The sequence below is a fragment of the Oenanthe melanoleuca genome, chromosome 10, assembly GCF_029582105.1.
Source record: "Oenanthe melanoleuca isolate GR-GAL-2019-014 chromosome 10, OMel1.0, whole genome shotgun sequence".
In the NCBI taxonomy this organism is placed as follows: Eukaryota; Metazoa; Chordata; class Aves; order Passeriformes; family Muscicapidae; genus Oenanthe; species Oenanthe melanoleuca.
In genome coordinates this window covers 7,586,058-7,609,290 of record NC_079344.1, presented here as the reverse complement: position 1 = coordinate 7,609,290, position 23,233 = coordinate 7,586,058, and the positions used below count along the sequence as shown (strand labels likewise).

The 23,233-nt window shown below is 37.4% G+C and overlaps 1 protein-coding gene across 2 annotated transcripts in view; it reads right to left on the bottom strand.

Moving 5' to 3' along the window:
• Nucleotides 1-23,233, bottom strand: part of GALK2 (galactokinase 2) — a 44,281-nt gene that overhangs the window by 7,319 nt on the left and 13,729 nt on the right. For both annotated transcript variants that reach the window (XM_056500200.1, XM_056500199.1), the window contains 3 exons: nucleotides 13,383-13,481; nucleotides 10,522-10,674; nucleotides 5,538-5,748 (listed from right to left, as the gene is read on the bottom strand). In XM_056500200.1, coding sequence (XP_056356175.1) covers nucleotides 5,538-5,748; nucleotides 10,522-10,674; nucleotides 13,383-13,481 — 463 coding nt within the window. The remainder of the gene's footprint in view (nucleotides 1-5,537; nucleotides 5,749-10,521; nucleotides 10,675-13,382; nucleotides 13,482-23,233) is intronic.

The window sequence follows — 23,233 nt, the reverse complement described above, 5'->3', positions numbered from 1 at the left end:
AACTGTAAATACTGAAAATAGTGCTGAGACACAAGTAGTCTAAAATGAGACCGAAACATTTAACGTAGCAATGTTCTGCTACTGCTGATATTGCTTCTGCTCCTATTTATTTTGTAATTCAATACAGCCTGCTACTGAGAAACCCTGTACTGTTTGTCTTGTGAACAGGCCTTCTGAAAGCATTTCAAACTAGGACAGAAATGAGAAAATTGAGTGCCCCTCAGAAACATGGACTTGAGAGTATCACACAGGAAGAGCATATTTTGGTTTCTGAGTTGTTGCTGCTGGAGTTAGTTGCGCTGTGTTTTGCAAAGTGGTGCCTCAGTATTTTTGAACACTGAAGAAAGGCAGCTTGGCCTATTTTTAAGGATGGTTTCTCTTTAAATATTCTTTTCTTAAGAGGCATTGTTTTAGAGCAAGGAGATTTCTAAATGTGCATTCGTTTAGGGAATATCTAAAGTTGCGTGAGAGATTGCCATAGCTCACACTCTCTTGTAAATCACCATCGAACAGTAGTAACCCAAAGAATGAACTGAAAACATGTCTGGTTTCAATTGTCGGGCCACAGACTTGCCAAAGGCTGTGATTGATTCGGAGACCACCCTTTGGTAGAGCAATGCTCCACTGGCCAGATTACCTTAAAATCTCTGGGGTTGTGTTGTGCTCATCATGTCAGGAATTGGCAACCACAGTGGGGCTCTGGCTGCCAGCCAGGGGACCTGAGCTGTGTCCTGGGCAGCGCTGGCTCCCAGGAGAGCCTCTGGTGGAGGCTACCTTGACACAGCTTCCTGTGCCTGGGAACACGTTCCTTCCAGGCAGCAGAGAGTGCCGTGTGTTATTTGCAGGCTCCTTTGTGGACGTTTACCAAATTAGTGCTGGTTAAAGGCTGGGATCCTGGCATTAGCTGTTGGTCTGTTATAGGCAGCATTTTATTTCAAAAAAATCATGTTTGCATTTAAAAATTTCTGTTATAGCTTGCTTTTCTTCTCAGGAAGTTTTCTTTTCAGGAAAAATTATCTTCAGGACAGTAAACAGCTCAGTACTCTCCAAGCTTTATTCTAAAATAATGAAATTATTCACATATTTTCAGCTTTCAACACCAAATGCCTCTGATAATACAGAAACCCTCTTTCTATCTCTTCTGTTTGGATGGGTAGTCCAAACAAACCCTCTCTACCTAACTGAAGACAGAGTACAGATTATATTTCTGAAAGTCACATCTATATTGGAATCCGTTTGCTACATCAAAGCTTGTATATTGGCTCCTAAGCCATACTCTGTCACAGTTATAAGAAACAAAACCAGAGGGCCCACACCTGATTGGTTTATATCTGAAACAAGGCTGCAGTGCTCTGAAAGAGGAAAAGCTGAAGCCCTCAAAGAAACCCTTGCAGGATTGCACAGAACTGGGCTATATGGTCTCACCCTCTGTGGTGCTCAAAGGAGAGCATAAAAAGCAGAGTTTAGGGAACTAATGCCAGATTTTTAAAAGCACATGGATCTTTAAATCTACTGTAAGGTATGGAGTTAGGTAATTAATTAGATCAAAAATGTAAATATACCTTCCTAATCTACTCAACTATAATAAAGGCCTGGTTTCTCCCACTTCAACTTCTCTGAGCTTTGCTCCTGGCAGAGGATTTCTGTCAGATCACCCATTAACAGGTAAATTCAGTTCACTTACAAACCACCAAAAGCCCTTGAAAGAGTGGTGCTATTTTCCAGGGCACTAATAGATAGTACTGCAGCAAGAGCCTTCCAAGTTACTGAGACCAGCAGACTAATGTTAATGAAAGCTTGTCCAAAATCCATATAAAATCCCTTAACAGACAAAAATCTGGGCTATTAGTCCCAAATAATTGTGGGCTAACTAAATATAAAAGAAATGTTTACGGTGGATTTTCAACTGTATGGCCATATTTTTTAATTTTAGCCTTACAAAAATTGTGCAAACCTGTCCAGTCTGTTTAAAGGAATTTTTTTTTCTGTATAAGTAAACATTGTGGCTTCTCAGCAACTCATATTATTTGTTACAACTTCAACTTCAGCAGATTCCTTTCTTTAGAGGCTTCCTGTACAATTCTATCTGACCTTTAGCTACAGACCAACCTCTCCAGGCTATATATTTTTTTCTAGTTGCTTTGGCAGCTTCTAAAGATACATTTCACTGCAGATTAATGAGCTACACATGGCTGATGGGACTGTTAGAAATTTACAACCGGAAAAACTCACGGACACACACTTGTGCAGGGACAGTTTGTAGCACCATTACTCACGTGGAATAGTACCCTTCTCTGTTAGGCATCCTGCTGATTGAACATGATGAGGGTGAAGGTTTCTGGCCCATAATGTGTATAAGAAAATGCTGCCAGATGGCTTTAATTTGAGCCAGATTGTGAACCCCCTCCTTGAAGTGGGGAACAGTTACTCTACTGGGACTGCTCAAGTAACTGTTTGCAATCTGGCATTCTGAAAATAAACCAGGGGACGAGTCATTGCTGGATTTGGTGACACATTTAGCAGACACCTGTTTTGAGATTATGATAACTACTGGTTTAATGTGATTTTTCCTTCAGAGGAATGATGGCTTTACAACAACTGATGGCTTTTGCAGCTAACCTAGACTACTCAGTGCCTGTGCCTAACCTGTGGCACACCCCAAAAGCCTCGATCCTCCAGGTATGGGATCTGCCTGGAGCAGCCACATCTCTGTTTCTGTGGTATGTCCCAAAATTTCTTCATGACATGGATCAGGGCAAGACTGAACTAGGCACCTGATCTCTTAAACTGGGAAGAACTCTGAGGTCTATCAGTTTGGAGGTGTAACTTCTGGTCATGCAGGGCATCTACTGCACAGAGAGAGCTTTTTGTACTCCAGAGCCACCTGACAGAACACTTGAGACCCCCTCACCACGATGTGTCAGTGCAGGAGTGTGGAAATTTCCTGAACTCAGATCACCATCAACACCCATGAACAATTCAACTGTTCAAGCACCACCTGTGCAACCTGCAGCACAGATTTAGAATTCTCTTTCCAGGGGACAAATAGGAGTTAAACAGCCAAATCCACACAGCAAATGGATGCCTGCTCCTCCCATGGCGATTTCATTCTCAGGTTTAATGTCAGAATTAGATTAACATTTTTTATATGAAAAGGAAAAATGGGTTTAAAAAAATACCTCATTTAAAAAGCAAAAACATTTAGTGGTTAAAGGAATATACTGTTTTACAGGAGAATATCCTTTTGTGGTGAAGTTTATAAATACTTAATGTCCCACAATCACCACACACTATGTGTTCTGTGAAGCATTCAAGTCCAAGCCAAAATTATGGCACAGTGCACCTTAGAAAGTAATAAATATTATTTTTCTAGAGATGTTCAGAAGCCACAAGTGCAATCCATGTGTAAACATTTGCAAGGGAGCTTTAAACTCAGGATTGTGAGTTGACCAAGGAATAACTGAAAGAAGTTTAGAGAGGCTTTATAGACCATCTGTACTTCTCCAAAAGCGGAGAACAAATGGGCTGTACAGTGTGGAATGGCAGAAATCCTTGAATACTTGCTGTAAAGGGGAGGCAGTGTTGCTGTGGGCTTCCAGCAACACTGGGGACTTGACCAAAGCCAGTCCATAGAATATTCCTTTGAGATGTGCAGTTTTTATCTGGTCATCCTTACATACTGATAAAACTTTATGTAAGTATACAGTACTGCCACTGGAGGAGTAGAGGAGGGAAAGCTGGACTTAAGGCTAAACTGGTATGTACAGAACACTTTTAGATCCTTAAACATGAGACACAGTGCCAGCACAAAACAATATTTGTAATGATCCCTGGGCATGCAAAGTTCCCCTAAATGTTATGTTTTGTTCTTCACATTTGTTCTTCACAAAGAAATTCAATGACACTCTGAAATTCTCTGCAAAGATTACTTATTTAACAGTATGTTTTCTCTCTCCCATGAAGAAGCCAGGCATTGTCATTAAATCAGAGTGGGAAAGTAGAGGGGAAGTAAAAAAAAGTTTTCTTCAAAAAGCCGTGGGTGCTCCAAAGCCAACATAACACGTAATTTGTATAGTGTAAAACAAACCCAGCAGACTTAGATTCATTATCTCTGTCTTGGTTCATCTGAATAAGTTTTACAGAAATCTTTTATTTAATTTTATATTGTACATGCATTTCAGCATAATCCTTTTTAATTGGTCTTATCAAATGAAATCACGGTCATGCGAGTTTAAGAGATTCTGTTCAGCAAACATCTGCAAATGGTATTCAGAGCTACAGTATAAAATTTCCTTTGAGTTTCTTCTATGGCTTTTATGTCTAAATCTTTCATCTAGACTTTATTTTTTGGAAAAAAATTACGATAACCTGTATAAACAACTCAATTTTGCAGAACTGTAGAAATTTTTTTTATAAACCAGGTATAAGGAGTATAAACATCTGAAAGTTAATAGTCTTGCATTGCTTCATGAAGGGGAGAGTGCAGGGACAGTGTAAGATTTACAACCTTGCAGTTTCCCAGGAAAATGCTGCAGAGTGCAGGTACATGGTTCATATATTCCTCATGTATAGACAGTACAAAGTTATCAAAACTCTTTATATGGAGATAAAGAGCTGGCTTAAGGTATCTTATTCCATCCTGGTATCTTCTGGCAGTGTTATTAGACAATAAGATAGTCTTATACTGTCTGATACCACTGGGGTGCAAAACAGGTTAAAGATTCAGGACCTGGTCCTTGGTCAATATATAAAATTTATAATCACTTCAGATGGATGGATTATTTAAGTAAGTGTCAGTATAGATAGCTATGTTACATATCTATATACATCCAATATACACATTCCTGAAAGCAGTCTTGGGAAGGACCGACAAGGATTAATTTGGCTCCAAAAGAATAGGTATTAATGCTACAGAATGGAAAAAAGGAAGAAGGATTCTATGTAGTTCTTACAGAAAGATTCTGGTCTCAATTGGAAACCTTTTATGAAAGCAAGTGAATTATTTAATAAATTCTTTATTATTTGGTATTAGGAACCCTACTATATGCATCCAGGATACACTTCATGTGTGATTGGGTGGTATAATCCTAAACAATAATACATGGGAAATACTTTAGATAGTAAATTGTTCATCTCCACCACCATCTTCCTAAAAGAGAAAGCAATAGTAAGAGTCACAGAAACTTTCTCAGGAGAGATCAAGACGACTTGCTGTCCAGTGCCTGTTTTAGGAAGTGATCATGTACTTATCAGTTAAGAACAGAAGTACAAGCCCATCTATGCTGGTCTTGAACACCAGTTATCTGCTATTTCCATCATTTTAGAAACAGTTCAATCAAAATCAAAGTTTGCTCTATTTTAAGTTAAAAGTTAGAATGAAAATATCAACTGATGATGGTATCAATTCTTTCACTTCCCAATGAAGATTCCAGCCAAGTATTCTGGCAAGACTTCTACTTGCACTGCTTATGAATGCATTAAATTTTTATATAATACCAACGTTGTACAGTAAACCCCACCATTTCATATATGCTCACCATCTTGCATGTTTTGACTAAGGATCTGAGAGCGGAGCTCCTCCAGGCTAATTCCCAGGCATTTACAAATTTCCTCTGTGCTGTAAGGCTCAGGATGTAATACCTCCTCGACAATGGTCAGCATTTCCTCTAGGCTAACTCCTAGCTTGGTTTGCACATCATGGAGTCTCAACATTTTCCTCCACTCCAAGCCTTTTGACTTCGAGAGAAGCTAAAATTAAAACAAAAGAAAAAGAAAACAGAAAATATTGTGCTTTCCTGTTTAAAACTATTAGTTGTCTGTAAGTATCTTTAAGGCCCATTTTCTCTTTTCACATAATTGAGAACCATCAGAACCTGCTTTCTATCAGTACAGAGCAGTCAATGCTTATACTTATTATTAAAGATCTGTGAATGCCAGATATTCTTCCCTCAAATCAGATACTGCCTGTAAAAGCCCTACTGGCATTATTTGTATGATATCAGATCAGTGATTTATCCTCTTCCATGTACTGTGTTACTTCAACTGTGTTACTTACTAACCTTTTACAATCCCATCTGGACAGCTGTTTATACAAGTGCTATGATGTTATAACACCAGAAGTCCTTAAAAAGTCTATTTCCATACTATTAGTATTTGCTCTAACATTTCAGCTTGACATTTCCAATATGCTTCTGGAATTTTCTGATTAATATTTGAGGTTGTCATTACCACCTTTTCTCGTACTAGCCTTAAAAATGAAAGCAGTCATAAGATTTCTGGGGAGAATAACCATAACCTTTCTCAATCTCTGGAGTTTTAAGTAAAATTTAAGTACCTTCTTTAATCCAATTTAAAGGAACTTCTGGGCCTTTCCAGGAATGGTACAATGTTGGTTTGAATCTGTTCCATTCCTACACGGTTGCTGTGATATTTATTAGTTATGGATGGATCTGCTTTCCCCACTCCTGGCAATGATACCATGCTTTGTGTATCTTTGTGATGTTTTGGCAGTTGACAGTCATTACTTCAACACACCAGAATCCTGAAAGGCAGAATGTCCAACAGAATTTTCTCTAGAAGGTTGAAATATGTGCTGATGCTCCCATGTGTCTAATGAAAGCAGCTTTCCTCTTAAGGTTAAATATTTAGATGTTATGAATTCTAGAAGAATAGTCAGTGATCATTCACATATCAACTTCAATTTCAAGAGATTTCAAGAGATTACAAAGTAAAACAAAGATTATCAGGTACACACACCAATGTTATTTTACTGTGTTCATAGGCACGTGGTGTATCTCCAGTGCTGCACCATTGAAATTGAGTTTAAAACTTCTAGATGAAGCTGTATGTCTGGAAAGAGTTTAAACCAGTACAGAAAGACCAGGGAATGAAATCTTTATACAAATCAGAATTCAAACCTTTTATCAGCAAGGCCAAGATTTCACCCAGTGTGTTTTATTCTTTTCAATAAGCACCGGCTTGGACTGAGATTGGTTTGAAATAATTTGTCTTGATTCAGCAAAGCCATTTAATTTTCTGGGTTAAAAAAGTCATGGGATTAACACACATGTCTGAAAAATATTTGGTTTGTTTTGTGCAAAGTTACAGCATTAAATTTAAGCAGATCTGCTGCCCAGCTATCTAGGTATAGATTCTCACTTTCCCCTAACAGTGCTTTTTTTGCAGGGGCTCTTCCAGTTTTGCTTTACTGCAGTATCTAAAAATTAACTACTTTTGGTGCCATCTAGTGACTTGCTGAGATTTATGTCAGGCTCAGCAGGGCAAAACAAACAAAATCCCAGTCATATAACTTTGTTGCCATTTAAAACATGATCATATATGTTCCATGGTGGAGCATGAAGCAGAACTGTTTAGTGCCTAATGCAGAAACCAGCGTGAGAGAATTTTTTCTGTAAAGGACTGGTTAAGTGAATTCTGGCTACCTTTTCAAAGGCTCTGAGTAACTAGAACTCTACAGCCTTTATGTAATTTGTATTTTAGCTTACTTACTGATAAGTTAGGAGAAAAATTACTGCTTCATTTTACTTAAATATGTTGTATGTTGGTGCATATAGATCTTCAAGGTACTAAATGAGTGGAAATTATTTTCCTCATGCTTTAAACCAAATATTCAGCATCCCCTGGACTTTATTATGAGAAGTTAAACAGAATTTACAAACAATAATATTCTATAAGGCAACAAAATTTTTTCTACTTACTTTTCTAATAAATAATCCCCTGCAGAAATATGCCACATGCATTGTCACATCTGTTCCCATTTCTTTACTTCAAGGGAGATGCTGTATTTCAGGCAAGCCAACTACACTAGGGTTCTACAGATCAAGTGTTCCAAATGGAAAATGACCCTGTTGGGGCAGCAGGCACAGTTTTGCTGGAAAGGTCTATCCTGCTTATAGCAAAGTTTTGATTCTAAGAGCACTGGGAAAAATCTTATGGGCTAACAGAAATGTTTTTTGAAAACAGTCTAGCTGCAGCAGCTTGAATTGTAATGGACATGGAACAGAAATGGAAAAAAAATTCCATCTCTTTAATGTACAAAAACTAATCCAAATACTTCTCCCACAGTTGGATATTTTCTGGATGATCTCTGACTAGATGGATTAAAGATAGGGACATCAAGCAGCTGGCTCTTAACTGCCAGGATACAGAATCTCTGGGCTTTATTGTTCTTTATTGTTCAATATAGCACACTGGAGAACTGAGAGGAAAACATATTTGGTAAATGATGGGACAAATATAAATACAAGAAAGTCTAACTAGGAGCTCAGAGCAATGAGGGACAGAGCTCAGAACAATGAGGGACAGAGCTCAGGATGATGAGGAGAGAGCTCAGAATGATGAGGGACAGAGCTCAGAACCACGAGGAACAGGTCAGATCCCTGCAGAACTGTGAGTGCTCTGCGAAATGGAAACATCTTTAAATTTCAGACTCACTGAGCAGAGTGCACGGGAGCATTCAGAGGCATCTACAAGAATAGAGAAAGGGAAAGAAAAAGGCAAAAGGCAAAAGGCAAAAGCATGATTCACTAGAGAGAAGGGAAAGAAACAGAATCTAAGAATGATAATTTGCCCAGATGATCAAGAACTCGCTGTAGGACAGACTGATACCAAGATGTTCCACACTAATTCAAACAGGGATGTGTTGGCATCTTCACCTACACAGTAAAGAACTATGAAATTCTAGAATTACCTAAAGCAGAAAAGGGGAAAAAAGTCTATCCTAAGGCACTTACAATGAGAATTTATTTTAAAGCATTATTGCAAGGCCCAGCATGTTAGTTCATAGTTCCATTAGCTTAATGGTACTTAAAAGTCTTCCCTGTTTCCACTTACATACCTGCCCTCCTTTACCCCACTGTGACCTCTTCCTAAAGACAGTCTTTTCCTGGCTCAATGTATTTTTATAGTGTGTGCAGCTTTCCATCTGGGTAGCATATGCTTAAAAACAGACAGGTGTATGTTGTTAGTCTCCTTAATCAAGCATCTGCTAAAAGTACATTTTTAGAGATTGCATCATAGCTAATAGGAATGTAAAAGAAAAGATGTTTCCTTACTACCTCTTCAGTTTACTGTACAGGACTAATAATTTAAAGCAATTTAGAAAACTGTGATTCAATTCACAAAGTCTGGTATATGGAACAACAGCTTCAAAAGCTCTCACAGTTTAATGCACAAGTTGTACAGTGCCTTTTAGAATAGATTATCTGTAAAAGCTCTTTATTCCTTATGCAAAAAAAAATGAATTTACAAAAGAAGCTCATCTTTAAAACATGTATTTTGTCAATTAGCAATTCCAAATTAGAGATTTATCAGTTATAACAGAACTAACAAATAAGACAGGTTCTTATCTTAATTTTCTTAATGGCTTAAAAATCTTCTTATTAACTTCAGTAGCAACAGTTTTAACTGTGGTCAATGGTGCTATTTGTTTTACCATGTCTTAGATACAACTGAAATGCAACTATTCCTTTTATACTTGGGTTTAAAGCCCATTTAAAAATTCATCTGAAATTTAGCTTCCTTTCTCAAAAAATAACTCAGCACATTATTTTATAATAAATTTTGTCAGTGATCAGATCTTCAACTATTTTTTTAGCACTAACTAAAACTTGGAAGAAATTATTTTTTATCAAAAAATCAAAGATGTTCAAAGTACTTTTGAATATTGATAAGATATTGATCTAATGTTCTGTGGCAAGGAGTTCCACACTGCATTTTTCAAAGCTTTTTTCTAGACTTTGTGACTCATATTCTGTTCTTTCTCACAGCACCCTGTGTTGGGTACAACTGCAATGAATCTTTGTGCTTACTCCTCATTTACTCTATCAAAGAAGAATGTACTGTCTTCCCATAAAAAACTCAAATCAAACCCTACATTTACATACCCCTAAACATACAAAATCCAGAATTAAAGCTGAACTTAGATTTCCCCTGTTCAATTTCCATACATTTTAGAGATAATTTCAAGCTGTAAACTGGCAGTACACCCTAAATATTGGGGTTTAATTCAAGCCTGTTTTTAAATTTTACACTGACATACATGCTTCTATTCAGCATTTCTAATATTAGTTCCAGGCCTTCAACTACTAGCTTGGATGTTCTCTAAATCCTAGAAATTGCCATATATACATATAAACATGTGACCATACTGATTGCTTTCCATTATTTGTCATTATTCAGCTTTAATTAGAAACAATGTGTCTTATTAACTGGGAATATTTTTTTCTGAAAAATAGACTTATTTCCTCCACTGAAATATAATAAAAAATAAATTTAATAGATCTAAATCAAATAATCTTCTATATAAGGACACAGTCCTTGCACTTCCATTAAGCTCGGCAGGAGTTCTGTTCCCGCAGATGGAAGTGTCTGGCTCTGGAAAGACAAATTACACTAAGAGTAGCACCTAGCCAGGTGTTAAAGACACAACTGGTCAGAAGTGGAAAAAAGCACATATTTAGATGAAGGTTTCATTAGAGTTTGACATAAGCCATGCGTTACCTTTGTAGCCAGCCGACACTCCATTACCCTAATATTGTAATGAGAAGTTGCTGCTTTATTCATTTCAACACAACTGTTAGCAATAACAAACGTTGCTCCACTTGGAAGTCTAACATCAGTTGCCCTCAGTGGACTGAACTCTATCAACTTGGCCTATTGAAAGAAAAATGAATGGTTAGTTTTAATTTACTGCTAGCTAACAGTGCACTTAGTTCTATAAATCAAATGCAAATTTGCGTGTTTTTTCTCTTGAAAATCCAGGGACAGTTAAGGAAAGAAAACTGACATGAAACAGCAAGAAAAGAGGTTTAACCTCATTGGTCAAATTACACATACATTTCAAACCTTTCCCTGTAGCTGGATTTTAAAACGTTTCCATTAAGTCTTTGGGTTTTTTCATCATTTTACAGAACCCCACCCAACCTATTTTTCTTGCCTGTTTAAGACAACAGTTTCACTTTGATCTGCAGAGAAGTACCAGGCCTGGCTGAAGCTAATGTGCATGCCACTAGAAACAAGGGGCCTTGCATTCCCTGCCCCTTCATCAATGTCCATCTCCCCCTCGGTCTTCTGATTTTGCACTACAGCAACATTAGCTCACTGAGGTACAGTATTTTACCAGCATTTAAGGAATGATTTGAGGCAGTGATCATGGTACACACAGACAATCAAACCAAGAAACTAAATAAAACTATGTGTAAGAATGTAGTTACTGTTTCTTCCTTTCTGCATAAGAGACTGCCTTGCCTCACACATGCTCACACAAGCTGCATAAGATGTTCCCAACATTTGTGACCTTTTCATGGAATAAGTTAGGCATCCATTAATTAAATAATTCAGGATGTAATGTAATCAAGAGATTAAATTCACATCTGGTTTTTCACTGGGATAAGTTGTAAATCATGTGCCCTGCTTTGGCTTTTTAGAATAGACTGTAACTGTGCAAGCAGGGACATCTTACTGGTTTTGGCATTGTTCACCCTCAGAGAGTCCCTTGAGCAGCTAGAGTGCTAAATAAACAATGACAAATCCGCTTGTACATTATGTACAGCATGTGTGTCACTCCCTGCCATTGAGATTCTGGACCCCATCACAGAATTACTATCAAAACAGACAGACTTGCTTACATTTCAATATACCCTTTAAGATCTGCTACATTAGACCAGAATGTATCACTAAGCTGGTCTGGTGTCCTGATTCTGACAGTAGCCATAAATGGCTATTTAGGGGGACTAGAAAAATAGAACATATACAAAGCAATCTTTTCTTGGGGTATGTTTTCCCAAATTCCCATAAGCAAAGATTACAATGGTTATACTTACACTGTAAGAAACATCTGACTATTATGTTAAATAGCTACATATAGTTTAACACTCTATTAGTGTATCCACAAAGGTCTTTTTTGAATCCTTTTAAAACTTCTGCCTTCCACAATGTATGGTATTTCTCAATTTAACAATGAATGTTTTGGAAAAAAACCCAAACTTCCTTGTTTGTTTTTTACAAGCTGCTTGCTAATGTCATTGTGTTTCTATTAGCTCTTCAGTTATGAAAAACAGTGAATCCTCCATTTACCTTCTCTTTACTTGTTTAGGGAATTTACAAGCTTCAAAGTATCACCCTCAAAACTTTTTGTTTTCCAAGCTGAAAGGTTTGAAATTATTGAGTCAATGCTCATATTAAAAAAAAAAACTAGCTGTGATAAACCTCAGTGTCCTTTACTGTACTTTTTTTTAAGATGGGAGGCTAGAGCTGCATTCAGCTGCAAGTACACTGAAGCAAGAATGTTTTCTGGTTTGTTCACAATTTCCTTTCTCATTCAACATTTCTTTGTCTTTTTGGTTGCCACTGCTATAGATCAGAAAAGCTCGCACTTACATAATCATCTCTGTGTATGACAGGAAATTATGCTGCTTCGGTCTTTCATTATTCATGTAGCTGTGCATTTACTACTAACAGTATAAACATGAAGGTACAGGTGATGTGAAATTGAAAAATTGAAGTACATGTGTTTTATGATGGCATTAAATGTTTGGTGTACTTCTAGGAAATAGGGTTTTTTTCTGTGTAAGCTCATCCAAGACATGTCGTTAAGGAACAAAGGCTGTAGAGATATAATGCCACAATCATAAGGAAAGTAAAGGTTATGAAATGCTACATTAATTCCAATAAAAGTATTTCGACAGGTCTGAGGTTTGAACAGCTGCAGTCCTGTGCACCTTCTGGGACAGCAGATGAACCTCACTGTAAATTCCACTGCAAGCACTCATGCATAACTTGGCAGGTCCTGTTTATCACAGCTAGTTCACCTTCTGTCACCACGTTTAAGACTGCTAAATGTCTTCTACATCAAAATCCAGCCACAGAATTGTCTGGAATTAGCAAAACTGGTGAAAAAATAAGTCTCTATTGTCTTTGTAACTGAACCTGGCAAAACTTCCTAGAACTGTTTGGTTATAAGAAGTTTCAAGAAAGCATTTTTGTAATAATTATCCCATTTGCACTGAATACAAGGCATGCTGACCATTCAGATTTCGTTATATGGGAAACAGTCTAAGTTCAGCATGAATTAGACAAATAGTGGAACCTGGTGCTCATCTAGAGTACATCTTTTCCCACGTCTTTTCCTTTCTTCTTGCCATTTCTGTTTTCCTCACCATATTCATTCAAACTCGTCATACTTGATTATACCCAAGTTTGTAAGTTTCATTCCTGATTCATTTGTACACCAATGGTGCTTATACTGCTTACTAAGGTATTCCAGTTTCTTGTCTTGTCTTTCTTCTAGATACCTATGAAGGCTTTTTTGCTTACATAAATTAGTATTACACTGTTAGTTTAGATTACAAAGGTACACATACAGTTCCTTCTTCTGCCAGAAAAGAGATTGACTGGTCCATTCCTCCACCTTCTGTGCCAATATAATGTTCGCTCTTTGTGCAAATTTCTGCAAGTTCCACCTGAAAAAATATGAACATGTGAACCTTCAGCCACAGTTAAGGATGATACTTTAATTTTGTTTACATACTAATTATTGAGAAAACAATGTCAGAGTTCTGGAACTATTATCTCTTACACATCAAATAACATAAGCTGCTATCAACCAGGATACCACATGGCCCCTTTTCCCTTTTGTTCTGAAGCAAAAAAGAACCACTACTCAACCTCCAGAGGACTCACCATAGCCAAATGGTTTCAGAGTATCCTTGTCTAGACACTTAACTCTTGTAGCTGTCCTCCTCCCACCTTCCTTGTGCACTTCAAATCCTTCTATCCCAATAGCCAATGTTTTGTTGATTTAATTAGATGAATCCATCAAAATGTGAATATCAGCTCAACAAAAAATGCAAGTTATTACTCCATATTGTTTTAATGTACTGACTCTATAATCAGAAATTACTCCAAAACTGTTTCTCACTGCAGATATTCAAGTCAGTGATCCTTGTCATGTCTCCTTGAGATACTGTACTCTGTTTATCTGAACTCATTCATAACTAGATGTGATGTGCATTCCTTTGTGACATTTTAGGCATATCTTTGTGCATTCTAATACCTGCAGGTCAGAGGATACTGTAGGGTGGAATATCAATGTCGTAACTGTCAAAAATAATAATTAACAGTAAAGCTTTCAGCTATCAGGCCAAGTCAAAACAAAACACAAGAGATAGCTTGGAAAATGGTCAAAGAACACAGACTAGTCAAAAAGAAGTGGGTGAAAAGTATTTGTGTCCACCTAGTATGACCCCTACCAGTTTGTTTTTCTAAGCACAAGGTAACCACAGGGAAGATGGGAAAAGAACTTTAGAAAAGCCACAGGCTGTTCTCCAGTCCAGTGGCAAAGTCAGATTCGGATTCCACAGTAAGGATGTAGCATTACAGGGCAGAAACAAGCCAAGCAGAAGACAGGGACACTAGCCAGCACACAGCTGTAAAAGGCAGCAGATAGAGGCAGTAAATCATGGTGCTGAGAGAGGTATGTGCAGGGTGCCTGCCTGCTTGCTTGCTCTAGTCCTGTAATGGCCCCACTGACATGGCTGTAAAATTGGTGCTTAGATGAATGTAATCAGGCTGAACTGTTTGCAAATGCACTAACAACCATTTACTGAGCTCACAATGCAGTTATGGCCAATAAGCCTTAGGCTGATAAACAAAAGTTATCAAAAAACATTAACAAAGTTACTCTAAAACTATGCGGAGTGAATCTCTTTTAATCAAATATGGTAAACGACCTCTTACAAAGAGACCATTAATGAGAGAACACTGAAAGTACAATCAGTAAAAATACTCTCCTTTCAGCATTGTCTTTCCTTTGTGTATTTTAAAGAAGAGCTGAAATAATGTTTCTTTTATTTTTCTTGAGAAACTATAGAAACTTCATGCATTTTGGTGCTCTTTTTTATTTTAACAAAAACCATTTCCCAGGTTAATGAAAATTCGTTTTTCCTCCCTGTCCCATGTCCACTCAAGTCCCATTTCCAGTTTGAACCTCAGATCTCTTCACCCCGTCAATGAAAGTTTAGCATCTAGTTACCTAGTATCTGTCTAGTTATCTAGTATCTCCCTGCCTCCACTATGAGCTGAAAATAAATCTGAATGAAATGCTAATGAATGTAATGATGCTTTTTTCCCATTTAATGCTAAAATACTCAGCAACAGCTCCACAAAAAATAAGAAACCTCCACACACAGTAGTCTCTAGATGCTCACTCCTTTCTATATATGAAGGTGTGCCTATTTACAAACAACTCTTGCTGTGATGTGGGAAAGCCTGCATGTTTCAGCCAGTTCTGCTGAACCTGACTTTTGTGCCTCTGAGAACACAGCAGTACCACATCCCTAATTTTTGTTGCCACTGGCAGGAGCCTTCAGACTAGAACTTATGAGTATTACTCACTGGATGAGAAGACCATGCTGGCAGTCGGGCCATGCTCACTCAAGTAGGAGCTGTGGCTGTGCAAACCTGGCCTGAAGTGTAGCAACTGAGGTACTCACAACATAAATTCCATTCCTGGGCACAGCTGCCTGGGGTATTACTTCAGCTGCAAAAGCCAGATAAAGCTTGGCCAAGTAAGAAATTAGGCATTTCACTCTTCACATAGTCTGGCTGCATCTCTATCTCCACATACACATCAGCTACCACTTGATTGCCTAAATTGTTTAGACTTCATGAGCCTAGGCTTATTAAATAAGTATCAGGAGAAGTCTTGCAGAGGAGGAATGTTAGCAATTAGGACAGTGCCACTCCCCTGTCCCTTTACAAGGTCTGGTGAGCTGAGCCTGGTTGAGCGCCGGGCCTCGCTCAGTCCCAGCTGTCCAGCTGCGTATGCCGGGCAAGCAGCGCTGCTCCAGCTTGAGCAACTTCTGTTTTGAAACTTAGCAAGGATTGGCAGGACCACCAAGTAGTAACTGGCAAGGGTTGCAAAGAACCCTCTCCACAATACAGCCCAAGGCATCCCTGAAATATTATTTGGTTTCTAATTTAAACGGGCCCTTGCTGACACAGGCTGGCCTTTAGTACTAGGATGAGAAACATGTGAATGGAGAGGAAATTGTCATCTGTATAGAGAGCAGTTTCTACTTACTATTGAGACAAATGGGCAAATGTTTGCCTTTTTGCTAAAATGAGTGAAAGGGCAAAGTTTCACTGGAAACTAATGTGAAGACTAAACTGGAAAGCCTTGTGTATACATTTGATACTTGGAAAAGGATGGTCATATGACTGAAACAGTGAACTGAATTTCAGGAGGTCTGGGCTCAATTTCTAGCTCCACATTAAGTTACTCATGAGTCAGGAGAAGTCTCTTTAATTCATCATGGCTCTATTTCCTCAGTCAAATGAGGAGTATCTTCCCCCTTTCTAATTAGTAATTGCTGCTTGGGATTCTTACATGATAATGCTATAAATATGTGTGACTTCATTACTAGAAAGTGAAAAAAACCACATTTTACTACACAAGTTCTTAGAATTTAGGCTTCCACAGAAAATATCTCTAAGGAAAAAAAGTCTGTGAGACTATGTAATAAAAGGAAATAGCTTTTGCCTATCTCAGAGCAATGCCTTGTTTCCATTCAACTTGCAACACTCAGAGCTCTTTAGGGCAGGGACTGTTTGGGTCATCTGCTATTTATATCTTTTCAGTGCATGTCTGACCTGTAAAAATACAGAGCTTCTCAGATCCCAGATTTCACTGCACAATGTGGCAACATCCCAAGTGTCTGTCTGAACACTACCTGGGCACAGAACACCTTCCTTCTGGATGCACTGCACTTCCTGCAGAGAAGTGACACAGAGCATTCTCAGTCACAAGCAAGGGGACTGCACCCCAGGCTACAACACAGCATCACCTGTCAGGCTAGTAGGTTAGAGGGGGCCTGACAGTCCTTGGCAGACTTCCAGATGCAATTGTTATGTGTATAAAATAAACAATGTTAGCCCTACTGTGTTCTGCAGAAGTCCTAGAACAGGCTTGCTCACTGAACTCGATGAAGGCAGATATTTGTTCCTCATGAAGCACCATGAGAAGTACAGAGAACGAATGAACCCCATCTGCACACAGACTCCACTTGCAGCCCACATATTCTGATTCATAGGAGAGATCACTTTGAGCCAACGACAAAACAAAGCTAGTTCTATGCACCCAAGGCTCATTAGCATGCTTTTCCATCCCTAAAGCAGAATATTTCAAAAATACTAGTAAATCACAATTTAAATCTTCATAGAATTTTACATAGTTTACTTTAAAAGCATTCCTGTAAGGCTGCTGTTATCTTCAACTTAGAGACAGCACAGACACTTACGTGATTTGTTCAAAGTCAAGTGAGTCAGTCACAAAGCTGAAATGAGAATTCAAAAACCCCTCCCTATTTCCAGCATCATAGCTTATTCTGTAAAGAATATAGTCTAGAGGAAATGGCTGCAGGGTGGATTTAAAATTTTATTCATATGATGGTAATGAAAAGTGAAACAGGAAGATATTAAAATCATAGTTAAAATGGGTCGGAATTGCCTCAATATGAATCTAAAAAAAACCCTACTTAGATAAATTAAAAAATTTCCACAGCTCAACTATTGTGAAGTCTACATATGTTATTGCCCTCTGAATTTCTGTATTATTGTTTCAGGAAGTTGTTCCAACAGCATTAACTAGACCAGATGAACTATACCTATGATGCAGACAGTAACTCCTAAGCTGCCATCTACTATTAAACAAGAAAATACTAAACATAGTCATTAAAAAAGCTCAAACATCAGGAAATGTTTCCTTTGATCTCATCTCCCTGCAAAAAAGCCCCAAAGAACCCAACAACCTAGTCAAGAAGAGAAGTGCATATAATCACAGAATCCCAGAATATCCTGCTGTGGAAGGAACCCCCAAGGATCTTTGAGTCTCTCTCCTGGCCCTGCCCAGGACAAGCCCCAGAATCCCATCACATGCCCAAGCACGTGTCCATAAGTAAGGGATTTTCAGCTAGATAAAATTCATTAAAAAACTTGAGTCAGAATAAAAATAGAATATATTAAGATAAAAGCAGCCTCTGTGGATCAAACCAATACTATTTCTATTTCTGTAACTGAAAGTGGGCTCTTAGTATGGACCAGAGGCCAACTAAAGATCTTATTTCCCCAGGACTTTATATTTTGATAGGGAGTTCCCTAGGCTGAATGTTACCAACAACAGATTTCTTGTATGAGAATTTGTCCCCTTTTAACTCATGAATAATTTTAAAATATGTATATCATCCAGGACAAGGACTTCCACACCTTGTCAGGTGAACTGTCTCCTTTTGTTGATTATTAATGTGTACCTGACTAGCTTTATTTCATACCTGCTGGCTCTAAACACTTGAGGGGGCAACAAACAAATTGATTCCCATCCAATCCATCAATTACATTCATCATTTGATAGATCTCTGACCCTTTCTCCTCTAAGTGATTTTTTCCGGAGTCCTAACGCACTTTTATGGTTGTCACCCTGTAACTTTAATTGTTCCATGTGGCTTTTTCCTAAATCTTTTTCAGTTAAACTATCTTGGTTGGTAAGAAAGAAGAAAGGCAGACTTAAAGCTTCTCTTAGATACCCTAGAGAAAATGTCACTGTATTATTTGCAATTTCAATGTGACAAATGAGCCTCATAAAATGTGTGTTAATTAGTGTTAACATTGCACATTGTAATGCAACCTCAAGCAGCTCAGCACTACAATTCCACCTCTTTCCCTGAGGTTGGTGCACCAGAGTTATCAGGAGCAATTATGTGACCGTATGTGACCCTCCTGTGCAAAGTCCCTTTGTTCAAACCTGGCAGTGACATAGCTGAAGCAAACTGTTCCCTTCTGCTGACTGGAGTGAGGTCAGTGAGTGGGGTAGCTGGGATGGAAACTGAAAATACCTGAAGTTATTTTAGCAATACCCGAAGCTGCTTCACACACTGGGTCTGTTCAGCCTCTGAACATGGGGGAGGGAGGAGTGTAACGTGACAGCAGCAGTAGCTGGCAGGTGAGTAAAACCTTCAAGTCTCCCTGGTGATCTGTCAAGAAACACTAAATATTGCAGCTTTTGAATGCCAGACCAAATATTATCCACACAAACACAACTTTTATAGCTGTTGGCAAGTACACATGCCAGGTTGGCTGTGCTTCCATGGGAGATGTTTAGAATCCATGAGTTTCATGATATATTAACATTGGGTTTTTTGCTGTTTATCCAACAAAGAAAGATACAACACAATAAATTAGAATATCCATAATTAAAACAATATAAAGCCACATCACTAGGAGAAGAACCTCAGTACATACAACTCACTAACAAACAAGCATTAAGAAATTTATGTGAATTAACTACTTAAGGAAGCTGCTCTTAGGTTTTAGACAATGTTAGTTGGAGCACTAGGAAATATCTAAAACTAATAATCCTTAAAATGTATTTTTTGGACTCTTTGTTTGCAAACCTTAATTCCGAAGTCTGTCCAGAATGAATCCTGCTGCAGAAGGTAACACCCATTTGTCTAGGAGGCAACTGCTCCCCCTGTGCAGACCTAGGCTAGCTTTTGATCTAAGACTCTACTAACTATCCCTGCTTCTTGTTTGAAACAATTTAAGATTCTCCCTGATAAGGAGAAAGTCAATCCTGGGTTACAAAGAAAGAAATTACTACCACTTACATCTGTTTTATCTTTGAGTCACAAGATTTCCTATCCAGCATGCAAAAAGTCTAATCTGTGAAATCATATCAGTGAAGATATAATTTAATCTGACAAAGAAAGGTTGTGATTTTTTATTATTAGTTGCCCTATGTGTAGTTACTCTAGATGGAGAGATTTCTTCTAATAAGAACTCATCAGTAGCTCTGCATCATGTTACCTTGTTTTGGATTTTTAATGGACAAAGTGAGTTTTCAGTAAAATGATACTCTTCACTAATATTAGCTTTTCTCTACTTATGTTTCAATATGAAACACCTCAAATTCAGGTTTAGATTTACAGCTTAGTCTTTTTGGTCTTTCAAGTCGAAGAACTGATAAATTATAACCCACCCCATACAGCTCACTTGATTCTCTGTTGCCCCATCATTTATTTTACTTTCGATCAGTTTGATGTTAGTGATAATAAGCATGAAGACCCAAAGATAGAAAGGTATTTAGATATCCTAGGAATAATGAAAGTGAACAGATGTTCACTTAATTATTAAAAAAAAAATCCTAAAAATAGAAACCTAAAGAATTATCTCAGTGAGGACAGATAAGAAGTTTCACCTTCAGTAGTTCTCTTGCTCACAAAGAGGCCAAGGGCCAGCTGCTCTGATTTTCACTCATGCAATAATGGGTCTGGACAGTGTGTAAACTGTGACAGAATTTGTCCCTATATAACTGTCACTGTTAATATGTTCCAAACCAGTGATCAATCCCTTTCAATCTCACACAGCCCTTCAAAGAAGTAAACTTGTGTAAGAGTAAACCCCTTAAAAGTAAGACAATTAGTGAGTAGGAGACAGGCAAATATTTGTTAGTAAAACAGAATTAGTGTTGCTTAGTATTTTTTTGGAACAGCTCACCCAATATTACATAGAAACTTGATATACACAAATCCAGAATGACAGCAGCCAAAATAAAGCAATCGTCTCCATAAAATGATAGTATTAAATTACATCTGCCTCAGTGGTTAAATGTAGTTGATTTTGGCCCAAGTTAAGTGTGCTAGATTTTCTATACACTACAGTGCAGTAGTAACGGTAACTAATCTTTAAAATTTAAAAAAAAACAGTTTTCTTCTTGTTTTAAATTCTATTTTTTGTGAATGGAAGCTCCATGAAGAAAATGAATTTGTTAATGTAAGTTATTTTTATCACTGTCATTTGCAGTGCTCCAGAATTCTCTTCATCATGCAAATTTAAGTAAGTGGAGTATTTAAATATCAATTCAGTCGAAAGTGCTGTGCATATATTTACTCCCTCTATGGAAATAGAGTAATGGTCCCCCAATGAACATTCCTTAACATTTTGGCAAGTTAATCTGAAAAGTCAGACTCAGTCTACTGCTTTTCTTTACAACAAATACTGTTGGTAGTTTAATGGCAAATGTAGTGTAGATTTTTCTATTAAATTCGACAGAGTTTGGTTCACAATAAATGAGACTGAAAATGCAAAAGAAACATTTATAGATAAAGATGAGTGTTTCACAGTAAGAAGGAAACATTCTCCATCATATAAGATATTTCAACTCTAGTTATACTGTAATCTTGTTCCAATCTGTGCACATTTTATATATATGTATATAGGTACAAAAATAATTCCTGAAATATAAGGTACTATATTTCATTTAGTAAGGTACAAAATGATGCCCAAATTTTTGAGGTTATTTTTACCACCAGGAATGCCTTTATTTTTAATATCTCATCTTGACTAGGAATAGGTTGCTGAAAGTTACCATCTGCTTCCAGTTTGCACATAAAATCCCAATTAGCTGAACTTCATATATGTTTTGCAAGGTAATTATGCTTAGTTTTTTCCAGAATGGGAGAATATTTGTCAGATAGTATCTGGATATCCTCATAAGCACAGCAATCTTAGCTTGACTTTGTCTGCCCCCTAACATGCTCAAATAGAAGGTTATCAATTTGGTTGATGAGAGATTATGGCCTTTGATTACCACTGCTCTAAAGTACTCTGTTTCCCCTTGATTACAAACACACAGTCAAGCTTAACAAGAACCCTGTTTTTTCAATTCCACAGGGAGAAAGGAACTTCAGCATTTCTCTGTATTGACAGTACCTTAAAATACAGTATCTATGTGCCATTTTTGTGTAAACAATTTGGTTTCTCATATAATTAACCTGAGCATGCATCTATCAAAGATTTTTGACAGATCAATAAAATAAATTATAAAAAGGAATTTTTTTTAAAGAAAATAAAATAAAGTATAATCCAATCCAAAGGAGTATTATCAGCACAAGTTACTAATTTCAGTAACTTGTAATTTCAGTTACTATCAGTACGGATACTCACAGGTTTTCTTGCCAGACAGCTATGGATTAGGAGCGGTAAAAGGTTCAACTCAAGTGCTTTCCAAATTATACAGAGGCTTCAGAAACAAAGTAGAAAGGATTCCAGATAGCCCATCAGACTCCCACTGAAACCAGTGACACTAGCAAGTATAGTAACTCTTGAAATACTGTTTGAGAATATTTAACACCCACACTCAAATTCATTTGAGCCATAGTCTGGGAAAAGTAAAACGAATGGACACTGTGCCATTATCTGATTGAGGTCCTTTATTTACTCTGTATGACTTATCTTCTTCTCAGTCTAGATAAAGCCAAATATGATTCCCCTTCCTATGCTCAACATTTCACATTAAATTACATAAACCCTATTCACTTTTGATCTCTTCTTCCCAACAAGTATGTGCACAGCTACCCAACCTTGAATAACAGAAAAAATGTTAAGGTGGCTGAACAGACCTTACTTTCACAAGATCTAACATTTGGACAACAACATTATCATCACATCTTTCAAGTTAATCTAGTTACTCAGTCCTAAGTGATTTTCTGTCCTCATTAATTCCTACCATGAAACACAAAACTGGGACAATTTAGAGCATTATTATGTTTCCTTTATAAAGAGTATCATCTCCTGATGAAAAGTTATACAATAGATTGATTTTGTAACGGTGAAATAAAAATCACTTTAAAATCAAGAACTACTACTACTGAGCATTGCTGCTGTTTGAGTGATGCCAACACAGCCTTAGACTGGTATCCTGTTTGGAGGAGAAAAATGGATTCTTTTTAAAGATTGCATTCTACATTTTCCATCTTGTTATTTGAATGCTATTGCACTGCTGCAACTGGTTAGCACTGCACACATCTGGCTGAATTGTCTTGAACTGGTATTTTCCCTAACTATTGTGTATGTGTATGCTGGGTTTTTTAAAAAAAATATTGTATGCACACTGAAACAATGCCCTATTGCAGACTGCTACACACAATTAGTGAGAGCATGTTTTTTTCTGATTTTGTTCTCAATGTCAAAAAAGTGCTATTTTTAAAGTTAGCCACTATGAAATTCTAGTCATGCTTTTACAATGCTTTTAATTTTGTGGGGTTTTGGCTCTTAATCTCATAGGCTCTTAATCTCATGGGCTCTTAATCTCTCACACTGGAAGTGTTATCTCATAAAAGCTCTAAATTTCAACGACTTTTACTCTACAGCAACTATTTTA